This window comes from Sipha flava, unplaced genomic scaffold (genome assembly GCF_003268045.1).
Source record: "Sipha flava isolate LNK unplaced genomic scaffold, YSA_version1 290_pilon_pilon, whole genome shotgun sequence".
Classification (NCBI taxonomy): Eukaryota; Metazoa; Arthropoda; class Insecta; order Hemiptera; family Aphididae; genus Sipha; species Sipha flava.
This window is the reverse complement of record NW_020272961.1, coordinates 219,911-233,924: the sequence shown is the minus strand read 5'-3', so window position 1 is coordinate 233,924 and position 14,014 is coordinate 219,911. Positions and strand designations below refer to the sequence as shown.

The window sequence follows — 14,014 nt, the reverse complement described above, 5'->3', positions numbered from 1 at the left end:
TGACTATCAATGCGTTTGCACTACTATTATTTATGCTAACCTACGGAATATGTAAATGACAATAATAATCTATAATATCATGATACCCGGCGGTGTCCAGCGGTGCCGGCGAAATGGAAACGCGAAAACGTATTTAACAACATCGCGTCGAAAATGCGAACGGTATAATACATGCGTGTACGGCGTGTTCCGCGTTCGTGTAAAAAAAAAAAAATTAACAGGACTTAATTAACAGTTTGATTATTAAATAACTTATGCAAATCAGTGTAAACCAACAATCGTGCGTAAACTTCGAGGCGACCGCGGACTAAAGGTGTCTGGCCATCTCGTCTTGATCTTAATCCGCGCCGTACGTACGTTCGTAAAAGTCGATCTCGTGCGGCAGCGCCAAGTTGCTGCGACGTCGTGGTATGCTGGACAGCTGGAAGTCGATGGGCTGCCGTTGGTCGTACAGCGACGGTGCCTGGAATATGATAGCGCACGTGCCCACGATGCAAGCCAACGTGAACACCCACAAGAAGAATCGGTCGAACACCATCGACACGTATTTCCAGTCCTCGATCACCTGCGCAACCGTCGAATACAGACGAAATGAAATGGTATACGGTATAAGAAACACAACGGCGAGCACGTTAATATGTAAGGGGGGGAAAAAAAGATCGTACGCCCGGAAATTTTCACCCGAAAAACGTGAGCTCGCCATTAGTATGGATACGCTTTGATTGATTTTAAAAACTACCTGGGTCACACTTTGCTTGCTGTACCTCTCCCGCCAACTGGATCATCGATTTTACTTGCATACGTAACGTATACACAAATGTGTTTTGTGCACGTGCGATAACTAATCGTAACTATATTACCCTATCACGACTATAGGTCAAGTTTTAGAAAGGGCAGGAGGGCAAAAAAGTCGTATGTTTTCATACCGATTTAACATCCTAATTGAATTAATAATTATCTTAACGGTGATATTTCAATTAAAAGTTTATATTATTTTTACGGCTGGCAGTGGGATGGAGAAGGAGTACACTGTTTTGTCAACTCCTCCAAAATGAACACCCACGTTCGTATACGGCCGCTGTATGTTCAACGAAAATATTTTCTTGAAATAATGAAAATAATTCTTGAAAAATATTATACTGCGAACAATACGAGAAAGTATTGCAATTATTTATTATATCAATATTTTAGAACTCTACAAAAGAACACCCTTCGCTAAAAACGTTGACAAATCTTAGAGGAAATTTTCGTTTGTTAAACGATCGTTGGTCACGCTACATTATAAACATATACATTAAGTACACATCATGTGCGTCGGAAGAAACATATGATACTAATTTTTATCGAGAATTTCGTTCGGAAAAAATAAAAAGAACTCTGCGGGAGCGAACAAACCTATAACCATTAATTTTTTTCTGTTTCGTATAAATACAATATAAATTCGACTGCGATTCAGAGAAATGAACGTATTTACAAGGTGTCGTTGCCTCCGGGGACGCCGTTCCGAGAATATAAGGGATGAATATAATCGGTCAGGCGGTAAATACGGGAGATGCCCTTACGCGCATCCTTACTCCGACGTGCTGTACTATTATATTGTATATACACGATCGGAGTCAATGAGTATAATAAATCATTGCGGTTGCGGAGGTGTTATAATGATAAATAATATAGCGATGTCGATGAGTCACCACGATTGGAATTGTTATTTTTTTCCCCGCGGTACGCGTTCACTCATATTTTTGTTAACCATTTTTCAGTATGCATTCATATATTATACAAAATAGTAGTATATCTACACGCAGTGCCATCGCAAGCTTTCACGAGGCCCCAGGAAAGACCAATACAATTTCCATACACCTAAAAATATCTAACTTGACAAATGCGAGGCCCAAAGCAATTTTCTAAGTTGCCAGTTCACTAACGACGGCACGGCCTACACGCGAGCTGTTCGCGTGTACACATCACGATGAAAAAACTCGTGAAAAATCTAAAAACACACATATTTTTTTTTTCAAAAAAATTATAATTACAACGGGAATAATAATTTCGATCACCGAAACGAGTTGATAATAGTGATGACACGTTATTTGGCACGAAGAACTTTACGATTCCGTGTTTTTATGTATGTGATGCGATGTACGCTGGATTGAGTGATCATTTCAAAGCTGTGCCTCCGAAATCCTCGTAGTTATAATATACGTTAAATAATCGCTGGGAGTATTGGATAGGTAATAAACTTGGATTTCGTCCGCGGTTCGTGTAGGCCGGCAGGATGCGCGAGTTTTATTGAATCGATTGGATAACGGAAATAGGAAAGGAAAACAATGCGAAATCAATAAAAACCCGTTATCGCACTCGTAATGATTACCGTATGGGTCATAAAATGAATAATATAATAAATAACATATTTTACCAATCGTATACCCATATATATATATAACCAAATTATATCAGGTAAAGTACCTCCTGATGGCATGGATTAAATTTTACTTCGACCAGCGACGTAATACATTTATTTTGTATTTATCAGTGGGTTGTCCCCTACCCAACTGTGGTGGAGAATACTGTAATTTCCATCACCTACTCATAAATTGTCAATCTCTATCTATCCAAAGATCTCAGCTAAAGATTCTCTTTTTCATCTCTGGTATTCATTTTTCCCTTATCCTCTTTCCACCGACAATATTAATATAATCAAACATACGCTAAATTTTATTCTGCAATCAGGTCTCCGAATTTAAGAGTGTGAGCTTTACCAACCTTAATTTATTTCAGATTCATGTACATAATTGTCGAGATATCATAATGTAACGTTAAAATCTCATAAAAAAAAAAAAAAATAAAATAATCAGTGGGTTTCAATTTCAAACGACATCCGTACGTGATATGCATTAATGAATATCATAAAATACTACGAATCAATCATACTTTTGTATATTGATAAAAATATAAATTATTATTATTAATAAGTTGGCTGCGTTTCTTGCAGCAGGTATGTATAGTTGTCTATTGCTTAAAATTAGGCACAAAAAAATGTGTTATCATTTACTATAAGCACGGCGCGGAATTATTGTAATTATTTAAGCGAACTATGTTTTATTTGTACAAAAACTAAAAGTCAGTTGATCAAGCGACCCAAACGAAACATTTTTCGTGATGATTATATTAAAATTACCGTTTTTAGTTGATTATTCATATCGTATGTAGGTTTATAATATTATACAATAGAGAGTAAGTAATGCATGTTTAATTTTAATTATATTCGATTGGAAAATAATTATTTTACGACCTAGCCGTAGGTTAATGATTGCAAATAATATACACCGTTAATATTACGTTGCACGCGTTTTAATCAAACCGATAAATACGTGTACACGTATAATAAATAATTAAACAATTGATAGACTGTATGCTGAAACCGAATTCATTGTGTACAGTCCGATGTTTGTCAAAATCCCGTTGTTTATACGAATTGAAATATTTTCTATATGTTTTACTCTGCGATTTACGTACCTCTTTGTCTTTGTCCGCGTCTTTGATGTGTTGAGCAATATAGCAGACCCCTTGTAAAGCCTTGAGTAAATCTGGTGACATCGTTTTCGGCATCACGTTCTCCGCTAAAATAATAATATCATCATCGTCACGTGTTTTTTTTTTTAACTGTTCTATTATTTTAATTTGTTATTAATTGTTAATATTGTTAATATTGTCTGCTATGTAACGCGCGAAGGACATTCCTATACAATAAAATAGCCTAAACCAATTAGCCAATGAACGTTCTGCCCAGTTTGTAATCATAACATACTCATTTTAACGATTTACCGAAAAATAATAATTATTTTCAATTATTAGGAAGGGGTAGGTATCATAATAGAATTACTTACGGTACACAGTGTGCGGATGTACCGATTGAATCTTCTTAAAGGACCAGTGTCTCTGCGTCAGGGTTGAAGGTTTTTGTTCGGTTCCGCCACTGTCACTGATGCTGTCCCGGCTAAGTAAATAATTAAAATTAATAAATGTATTTTTTATTTTGAAACCACACAGTAGCGTAGCCAGGAGGAGAGTTAACTGGTTATAACCCTTCTGCCAAATGTTTCTCTTATTTTGTAAGATATACAATCATTTTAATACATAGGGGCTACGCCACTGAAACAGCACATGAAAAATCGCTCCGTACCTGTAGTCCAGTTCGTTGAAGTAGCCAGGTGAGCTCTGGAATCCATCGTTAGTCATTAGCGAGTACGGAGGTCGTCGCATCATCAAGATCTGCGGCATCATGTGGAGAAATACGGTCCTCACCCATGGCGACAGAGTGTGAGTCGACGGAGACCTGTAGGTATTTTTAGAAAACATTTTTTTTTTTTTTAACTTTGCGCCCAAGAAGCGGTAAATGAAAACGACATATTTTAAATGTACTATTTATAAGATATCGAACACAGTATTATAATTCGAATAGTTTTCAAATTTAGTGACCGGAATATTAGCATTGAAAATTTAAATCAGGTTGGAGGCTGTAAATTGATGAAAATGCAACATTTCGATTAGCGTTATAGAAGAGTTCAAATCCTTGCGGTAGATCAGAACCGTTAAGTAGAAAAAGGATGAAAGGGAAAATTAATTTTGTACATAATGCACAAAAGTACCTGGAGTTTTTAATTATTCGCACAGCTTTGAGGCGAAAATCTATAGCATATTTAATATTGCTCATTTCGCACGTACGGAATATGTCAACGTTTAATAAGAAAGTTCGCTTTGGTCAGCATCGTGAAATCGACGAACGCGATTAATAATGGGTTTGGGGATATTATTCTATTCGGTGAAAAAGTATCCAAAACACTGGAAGTACTTATAATTACTTGGGAAAAACGGCGTCCGTTGAAATACTTTTAACGTTTCGAATCATATACCGTGTAATCGGAGTACTTAAGCGAGAAATCGTGATTCATCAGGTTATTACCGGAAATGAATGTTCAGCACGACCACGGTCATGCCGATCGACATGGACACCAGCACCATGGTGAACAACAGGTACTTGCCGAGGAGCGGGACGGCTAAAGACGTTGGAGGGATGATTTCGGCCAACAGCAGGAAGAACACGGTCAACGACACGAGGATGTTACTGCACAGGGTCACCTGCGAAATTACGAACGCAACGGTTAGACGGTTAGACGCCACAACGCGCGTTTATCAAATATTTTCATATTTACCTTTTCTCCGGAGTCGGACGGCAAGTAGAACACCAGGACCGTCATGAACGTCAATCCAACGCACGGGATGATTAGGTTCACGGTGTAGAACAGGGTCTTACGCCGCATTTTGATGTTGAAAGTTATGTCTGCGGAACAAAAAATGCATCTTCGTAAACAAGTAGGCATGACGATTCACGGTCAGTCGGACGGATCGGTTATGTTCGACGAAAATTATGTATAATTTTCCAGCCTCAACAACGCGATATTATTGTCATACGATTTCTAAACTCTAGACTTATCGCAGTCGGGCGTAACGCTATTTTATTTTTATTTACCTCGAATGGGAATTTTTCGTTTTCATCACATTTATATCGATCGGACAATAGTGTTTAGAAAAACACGAGCGAAATCATTATTGGAACTTTATATTTATATGATCTGCGAATCTGACAAAAGAACATATGAAAAACGAGTGTCAAAATAAATCTTTGAAAACGGAATCGTATTGATAAACGCATATAATTATAACGATTTCCACGTCCAATAATAAATTTTATCGATAAAAAACGAGGTTCTGTACACAAAAATGATTACAGTAACCACTTACCGCATGTAAACCGTTCTATTTGTAATAATATCATGTACGGCTACAACATCGGTCTCGAAATGCGCCGTGGACAAGGTTAAATGCAAATACGACTTCAAAAATAAATATTATTTAAGTTCTTATTTCTCGCAACCGGTAAACGGTTTTTAGGCTTGGAAAATAATAATTCATTACGACGTCGTCCTCGAACGGTATAATTGTTATTGCGGTATTTCATTTTTATTTTTTTTCAAACGGCAGTAATTGTCGCACAAATACAATACATCATTACAACAACTCGGCTCGTCGTATTAACCGTACCGCGGTTATGATAAGTGTAATCTCCCTGAAAAAAAAATTAAAAAAAATATTTATCGCCCGACCACTATCGTCATACGTCGCACTTGTGCACGAAACGATGGTACACTCGCAGCATATTGCGCAATTAATGGAGTTCGTGGAATACGATTTTTATGGCATATTATCAATATAATGCTGTACGATAACGATTTCTTGTACGTCATAAAAATATCGCAGTTTCTCATACGTCATAGAATTATTATTTTTTCCAAAACGATTTCCGATTTATACGCGTACGCGTACGTATAATATTACTATTATAATTGTTCCGACAAACTTATCGAATGTTTGCGTTGTCGCCACCGCACGGACTTATATACGGTTCGCCCGCACCAGTGGTTTATTCGTTATTATTAACTATTATGTATTGCCAACTCGTAAAAACCGTGTTTTAACTATAAATTATATAAAACTATACGTACATGATCGGAGTTTTGATCTTGAATTCGGACGTCATAATATTATTTACGATAGTACCGACGCAGTTCGTAATTATTAATTATATTATTTTTTCGTCCGTAACATTAATTATTGTAGCGAAACGTTATATAACACATAATTCGAGTATATTATACAGTTCGTCCAACTAAGATGATTTACCGAATGCGATATCTCCTGTGTTAATAAATTTAAAATCAAATTATGCAGGCTTTTTTTTTTTTTTTGATAACTCGCATGACCGTAAGCTATACATTAATTAGCCTTTAAAATTGAACATAAACGTTTTGCTATACATTTTGAAATATTTTTTTATATTATTAAATTTGACGATTGGATAAGATTTAAAACATAAAAATAATTTATCTGTTGTTCAATTCGTTTATCTCGTTAACCTTATGGTTTTACTGTTTATTTTTATTTTAAGTACAGGAAAATATAGCGAATCATTCAATACAATCATTTTGGTTTGTTACCGGACAAGTTTTCATCAACAAATTTATTCCTCGTGATAAAATGTTTTCTCCAATTCAAAAAATAATTATAAAAATAAAATTTTTATGATAATTATAATAAAAATACTATAGTCATTAGTAATAATTAGTGGTCGAAGTAGAAGGACTCTATAAGGTTAGTTATAATGACATTTTGGATAGACAACATGAATCACAAATATTTTTTTTTTTTTTAGTATTTTATCTAAGCGTTTAAATTTATTCGTGTTTTTAAAATCTATTGATTAATAAATCATAATGATACAACAGCCAAATGCCAGAAAAATTATCCAAAAATATCCAATCGATTGTCTATAAAACAACATGACATATGAATACACAGTCGGTCATAAAGGAAAATCCTTTTTTGGGATACCGTAGGTTAGGTTGGTAATCCGTATAAATTAATACGTAACTGTAAATCTACTATAATATTTTTTATTAATTTTTTTTCATCATACGCGAAAATACGTTTAAACATTGCACTATAATATACATATATTATAATGTACGTCATACAACATAATCCAGGCGAAACGAATGTACGCCATGGTAAAATTGGGTGAGGACAAAAAACGCGCAAACACCAAGTTGTTTACCCGACTCCAATGCTGGCTCACATAAAACTTCATGTTACAATAATGGTTATGTTAAAGTACACTTGAATATTTTTGCTCGCAAGACAAAATGATCTTAAAACAAATATAAATTTTTACTATAATTTCTTTACTCCGTCAAGGGAAACGCTATGTACAGTTTGGGAACCGCTGCTGTGTAATACATTATATTTTATGATTATTGCGTCTCGCGGAAATCAACGTCGATATTTAATTTGCCGATTAAACCGCCGTCACCGTTCAACGTTCGTGGCCCAATGTCAAAATTAATATTATTATTATTATTATTAATAATATTATTATATTATTATATTATTACGGGACAAGATAGAACAGCCGAGTGGTATAAGAAGTGACTGAAATTTATGAAGAAAAATCCAAATATTGTAATAACGTATGGTTTACTACGACATTACTGAACATACCCGTCATCGCGGATACCGCGATATATATAATATCGATGTACTCGTAAGGTTTGATACGTACTATCTTTTTCGGGGGGGGGGGGGGGGGGGAGAGAGACCAGAGTTTCGTGTTGAAGAATATACACACGTTCCGATAAAATATTAAGGACAACGGTCCAATATTATGTATGATATTCTGCTCTTACGTTCGAATAGTATACGGCGAAAGTTGTTCTCAATAATACGGGTAAGCGTCGTCGTCTTTAATCACTTGTTCCTTTCGCATAACATGTATTATATTATTATTATAATCGTATAAAAACACACAGTCGATCGAGAGTCGTATTATTACACGTGCCGCGGTTGAACGAATATATATAGCGTTTCGATATTTTTCTTCGGGCTACGGCGTACGGTTGTTTCCAAATCGTGTGTTTAAGACATAATATACTCCACAATCAAACGGTAATGATTGGGCGTGTACTGCAGCGTGAAAATCAAGCAATTTCGTTTCAAAAATATTTTCAATATTTGACTTGCGAACTTATCGTTATATAGAGAGCCAAATTAAAAATAGCACTAGTAAAAAATGTAACGTTCACCGTGCCGATTTTAATACGGAAAATAACGCTTACGATTTCCATAGAACCACGGAAAAATATATTTTATTTATTTATTTTTATTCGCTTTTACTTTGCAGCAAAGCTGTTACGTGTATTAAAACACAATCTAAATCACGTAAAAGCGTTTGCACGAATAACATGGACATACTTATAGAGAATAATGGAAAAGTAAAATTCAATAAGGAAGCTCGCAGTAAAAATGACATTTATGGTCAAGAACATGGCCACGAGGAAGAACGGAGAGGCGGAAAATGTAATTTTTCAAGCGTGTATTAGCAATACCGTCGTACACATGCGCCTATTGTGAGGTGTCTATAATGAATAATACGCGCGCGTTTGTTCATCGTGATTTGCATACGAGTATACGAGGTGATCTCTCGCCGCGTTGGTGTACACCAGAAATCACCAGAAATCATTATGACGCTTCAACTCACCCGTATACGGTTCCGTACAACACGAATAATATTCTTCGTTCCGGATCGCGGGCACTTCGAGTAAATCCCATTCGACGGACAAGTAGAACTCGCTCAGATCGATGCCAACATCTACGCGGTTTCTTCCTTGCGACTGGTCGATGTGCCGCAAATCTACCTGTATGCACGAACATAAAAATATTTATTATTTATTTTATTTTTGTCACAGAACTTCGCAGAAGAGTCGGTTCGATAGGATCACACACCGTAATGTAAATAAAAAAAAAGCACAAATACATAGTGCTGGGTTTGGAGGATAGGATCCGACAGCCAACAACATAGCATGCAAGTTCGAACAACTATTCCATCGTGAAAAAAGATTGTTAGAAGTATTTTTTTTTTTTTTTTTTGTAATCATCTAGAAAACTATAAGTCTGTCCAACCAAGTAAACGAGCGCCTTTAACAGCTTAATTTTATCTATACGTGTATAGAATCTGGAAAATACAACCATCATGTTTGCAACGATAATATTATGGTGATAATAATAATGTACCGAAATAATTGAAAACATTGAAAACAATTACGTATTAAGAACAATGCATGAACAATAGAGATTTGTAGAACGGTGTGAGGTGGTGCCAGCGCATAACTTTATTTGACTATTGTTTGTTACGGATCGGGATCCTATTCGACATAAAGAGACCAGTAAATTTTGCACCCGTGGTCCTTGCAGATTGGTTGACTGTAAATGTTCAACTCAAAGAAGCCGGTTTAGTTCAAATCCCTTACTTGCTAGAGCGTTGCAAGTTGTACGTTTTCCGATATATTTTATAGGGCAATGTAAATGTGTAGTTATGTACAGACGTAAAATACTCGAATTAGTCAGACCTGCTAGATCTGGAACAAGATAGACGAATTTAATCCTAATCTAACCGTCCATTTAGGGGTTAGGAGTAAGCCCCGGCCTGGTTAGTTGGGTTACGACAAAACGCCGGTGAAGACATGATTACATAATGTATAGAAATCGAGCACCTGAAGTCCGTTGTAAGTCCACGACCCAAACATCATATAGCAGTTCTGTTCATCGAATGGAAAGTACAGCACGTTAATCTCACAATAAGATTTGTAGATGGCTGGCGGCGTCCACAAGACTTCGCCAGTGTACTTGAGCACCGCTTTTGTCATCAGGGTCACTTCGTAATTGCCGTCGGCGCTGTAAAATATTTTGTATAATTCTATTATTTTCATCGTGTAATACATTTTATTGTAAATCGTGAATATATTAAATTATGTTCTGTTGGTTTCGTAAAACCATCCGATCAGCTTTCCATCGGTTTTACGAGCCGAGCTAAGTACGCATAGTTAAAAATCATCCTACGCAACGCGGTCCGGTTGTTGCTCAACAATAGTATTCATCGACTGCGCTTTTATGCGCGTCAATATTTTACTGTTATGTCTACGCAACGCGGATTCGTAGATAATTATTTGGCGAAACGATTTTGTGTTATACGTGACCCTCGTTAGTCGCACGCGAATGCAATATTCGAAACGTTCCTGGTAAAAACGAATGCATTACCGTTCTGTATTAATAATGCGAATTCGAACGGATTCCCCCGATACGTATTTCCAAAGCAAATTTGAATAGAAATGTGTGCGTTACGTTAAGTGTTGCGCGGTTCGAAAATCTTAGGGTCGAATGATACGCACAACATTAGCTGCACCAACACGGGAGTAAAAACGTAATATCAAACGCAACAGATCAACAACACGTACATACGTACACAACCTGCCGCGTAGTATTCCAATAGTTTATAATTGGGTTTTTGACTAGTACGCGTTTTTAGTGAAAACGTTATTCCGTCAGAGACCATCACCTCGGGCGGTAATAATTATATATGTAATATGCCAACGATGTTTTATCTACTTCTGTCGGAACGAACTGACCGTTTAGTGCGGCGACGTATTGAATTCCCCTTGAAACTATGAGTTTTACGAAAAACAAACACAAGGGCAAACGCGGGCGCGCAACGACGACGACGACAAAAAACAATAGAAAAAGGTTGTAACAATATAAAAATATTGTGCACGTCCATCGTAAATAATAATAATAATACTTGAATGTTTTTGACTTCGGACGAGAACGCTACCGAAAATACACGCCTACACACGCGCACACGACAACGTGTCAATGGAAGTGCAATTGTCTTATCCGCCCACGATCGGTCGTAATTCGTTAGTGGAATTCCGTGTGTGGCCGTTGGCAACAACCGTGATCTGCTTTAGCGCGATAAAACCGAAATGATTTGTGGAGAATCACAATAATAACAGTAATAACGTGAGTTTGCTGTGCAGTGTTATTTTTAATATTCGCCTTTTCTCTTGTTTTTTTTTTTTTTTTTTTTTTTTTGTCCTCGTTAGCCCGCTGCAGCAGCGGAAGTTTTACAAACATTTATCAAGCATTAATACGTATAATGTATTGTAATAGATTTACTTGTTAAACAGAACGATGTCCGGCAACCAGATGTGATCGGAAGGCACGTACAACACTTCTAAGCCGCCGTAATCTTTGGGATTCCATTTCAGATTGCAGTCGAACCACTTCTGGACCAGCCAAACGCTGGTCGTCATCACTTGACTCTTGAGATTCTGCGTTATATAAAACCCGATAGCAAACGATGATAATAGTGATTGTGCGTATAAGCAGTGAATCGAGATATTGAGTTAAAAAATATATGTTATAATCACCATTTCGGTAAGTTGCGTGAGCTTGAGACCAATCCATACTGTCAAGTTCTCCGAGTGATTTTGTACGGGTCTGATCAGCCGATTGTAGTTGCTCAGAAGATCGTCGAATAAATGTTTTTTGTATGGATTGCCTTCGAACTTTGTGTCTGTTAACGGAAAACAATATCACTAAAAAACTTAAAGTATTTCAAAAATTACGTTAAAATTATTACGATTTCGTAAACATTGATTAGTTTACAGTTAAACTAGGATAGAGTTATAATTGCACTACAAAAAAAAAAAAAACCCAATGAGCAAAATATAGAAAATAAGAATGTTACATTTTAGAAAAGAAGCAGTAGTTCGCGTTTTATTTATATGCTAATGAGATAAAATTTCAATAATTTTCTGCGAATGATTTCGTAAAATGACCGCTAAATGTTATCGAAATAAAATCTTTTGTGTTCAAAGCAAAAGAGAAAAAAATAACGAGCTAACTCATCGTCGAGTTTCGGCCTCTGTATAATAATGACGTTAATTTGTCAGCATACGTGCCGACTAGGTCCTGATATTGTTGTATAATATATACCGCAAATGATATACCAATATAATAGTGTTGAACGAGATACGGTTTCATTGTCCCTTGGAAACAGCTATCGATTTTTCTGATTGTCATTGAACAAAAAAAAAAAAAACACTTTTGACCATTACACCATTACGTAACGACGTTTAAAACGAAACACTTCGGTACGTAAATAAGATTAAATGTTTCGACTTTACTGTCGCGTCCGAATGCATTTTACTCGAAACGTAGGACGTAATACCCAATGTATACATGTTCGCGATATATAAACAAGGGTGTGTGCCTTACAACAAATTTCAATCACACGCTCATTTCATATCGCGTACACGTCGTATCAGTGGCGCCGAACCAATAACATTCTCGTAAAGTGAAGCGTATATGGTTCATATCTTAAATAAGAAGGTGATTGGTACCCTTAGAACATTTTTATAGATTAATATTAAGTCTCTGGGTTAAGTATGATGACACGGGTTTGACGATGAATCCTACATTTTAGATTTTGCTTTATCAAAAAGTTTAGAATTTGGCCCCATTGCGTTCTTTATTTCAAAACCATAATATATAATGTACCGGGGTGCAATGGCGTTATTCCAACGGCGCACGTCTGGACTACAGATTTCGTATGCTTTTAAAATTCATTTTTGCGTCTAACCTTAAACGTTATGTCATCGAGTGATACGATTCGATCAAATTTTAGTAGGTACGTGCAATATATATTTGTGGAATTCTCAAGTTGATTAATATCATATTCATAACACTTTTCTCAGATACCTTTTATCTAGAAAGTAAAAATTGTAACGGTAAACGAGTCGACACGAGAAAAAAAAGTCACCAGTAGACCGCAAGTACCGATAATCATATCCAACTGTATGGTAGATAAACGTACGGGTGGGTGGGACGAAAGATTTTTGAGTAAATTTCCATTACATAATAAAGGGATAAAAATATGCGTGAAAAGGGTTTTTCACCGGGAGAGAAGATTACGTGCACCGCAGTTTATCGGCCATCCGCGAATGATGATCAGGTACAGCGTCAGGCTACACGGGTGCGAATTTCAATGGGTTCGAAAATACTCAGGACGTGAGGGGTGAAACGACGCGTTCATCTGAACCAGGGACTGGGCTGAATCGAAAAACGCCGGTTTCGGATCGGAACACCGTTCCAAAGCAACCGGAACCGGAACAACCCGTAGGAACGTTTACGAAGCAACCGAAACCGATCAAACCGTAAAAGGTCCCAGTTCCCGGTCTGAACTTTTTCACGCGACATTCCGCCCGCGGTCGCCGAAAAAAAAAAAAAAAACAACTCCCAGCGCACTCGGCGTCGCGCTCGACGGGATCGCGTGACCGTTTCGACGCGAGACGCGACGAGTGCGTTTGTCCCGGAACCGCGTACGGGACTTGTTTTTTTTTTTTTACTCACTGTTCAACGCGAAATTGCAGCAGCCGAACGGCAACAGCAGCAGCGGCAGCACGACGAGCAGGTTCATTTCGCGCGCGCGATCCGCCAAGAACGTTGTCAGGTCGCGGAAAACGATCGTCCCCGACTGGCATCGGCCCCGCGCGCGCGTCCCGTC

At 37.1% G+C, this 14,014-nt stretch overlaps 1 protein-coding gene across 1 annotated transcript; it reads right to left on the bottom strand.

Moving 5' to 3' along the window:
• Positions 1-337: 337 nt before the first annotated feature.
• On the bottom strand, positions 338-14,000 carry LOC112685780 (acetylcholine receptor subunit beta-like 2). The gene is made up of 11 exons (XM_025557763.1): positions 13,861-14,000; positions 11,877-12,022; positions 11,623-11,777; positions 10,164-10,344; positions 9,152-9,308; positions 5,214-5,341; positions 4,964-5,139; positions 4,184-4,336; positions 3,888-3,997; positions 3,517-3,620; positions 338-565 (listed from the first exon to the last, which is right to left on the bottom strand). Exons 1-11 carry the CDS (start codon positions 13,925-13,927, stop codon positions 338-340), a joined length of 1,605 nt encoding a protein of 534 aa, XP_025413548.1. The 5' UTR covers positions 13,928-14,000.
• Between the last annotated feature and the right edge of the window lie 14 nt (positions 14,001-14,014).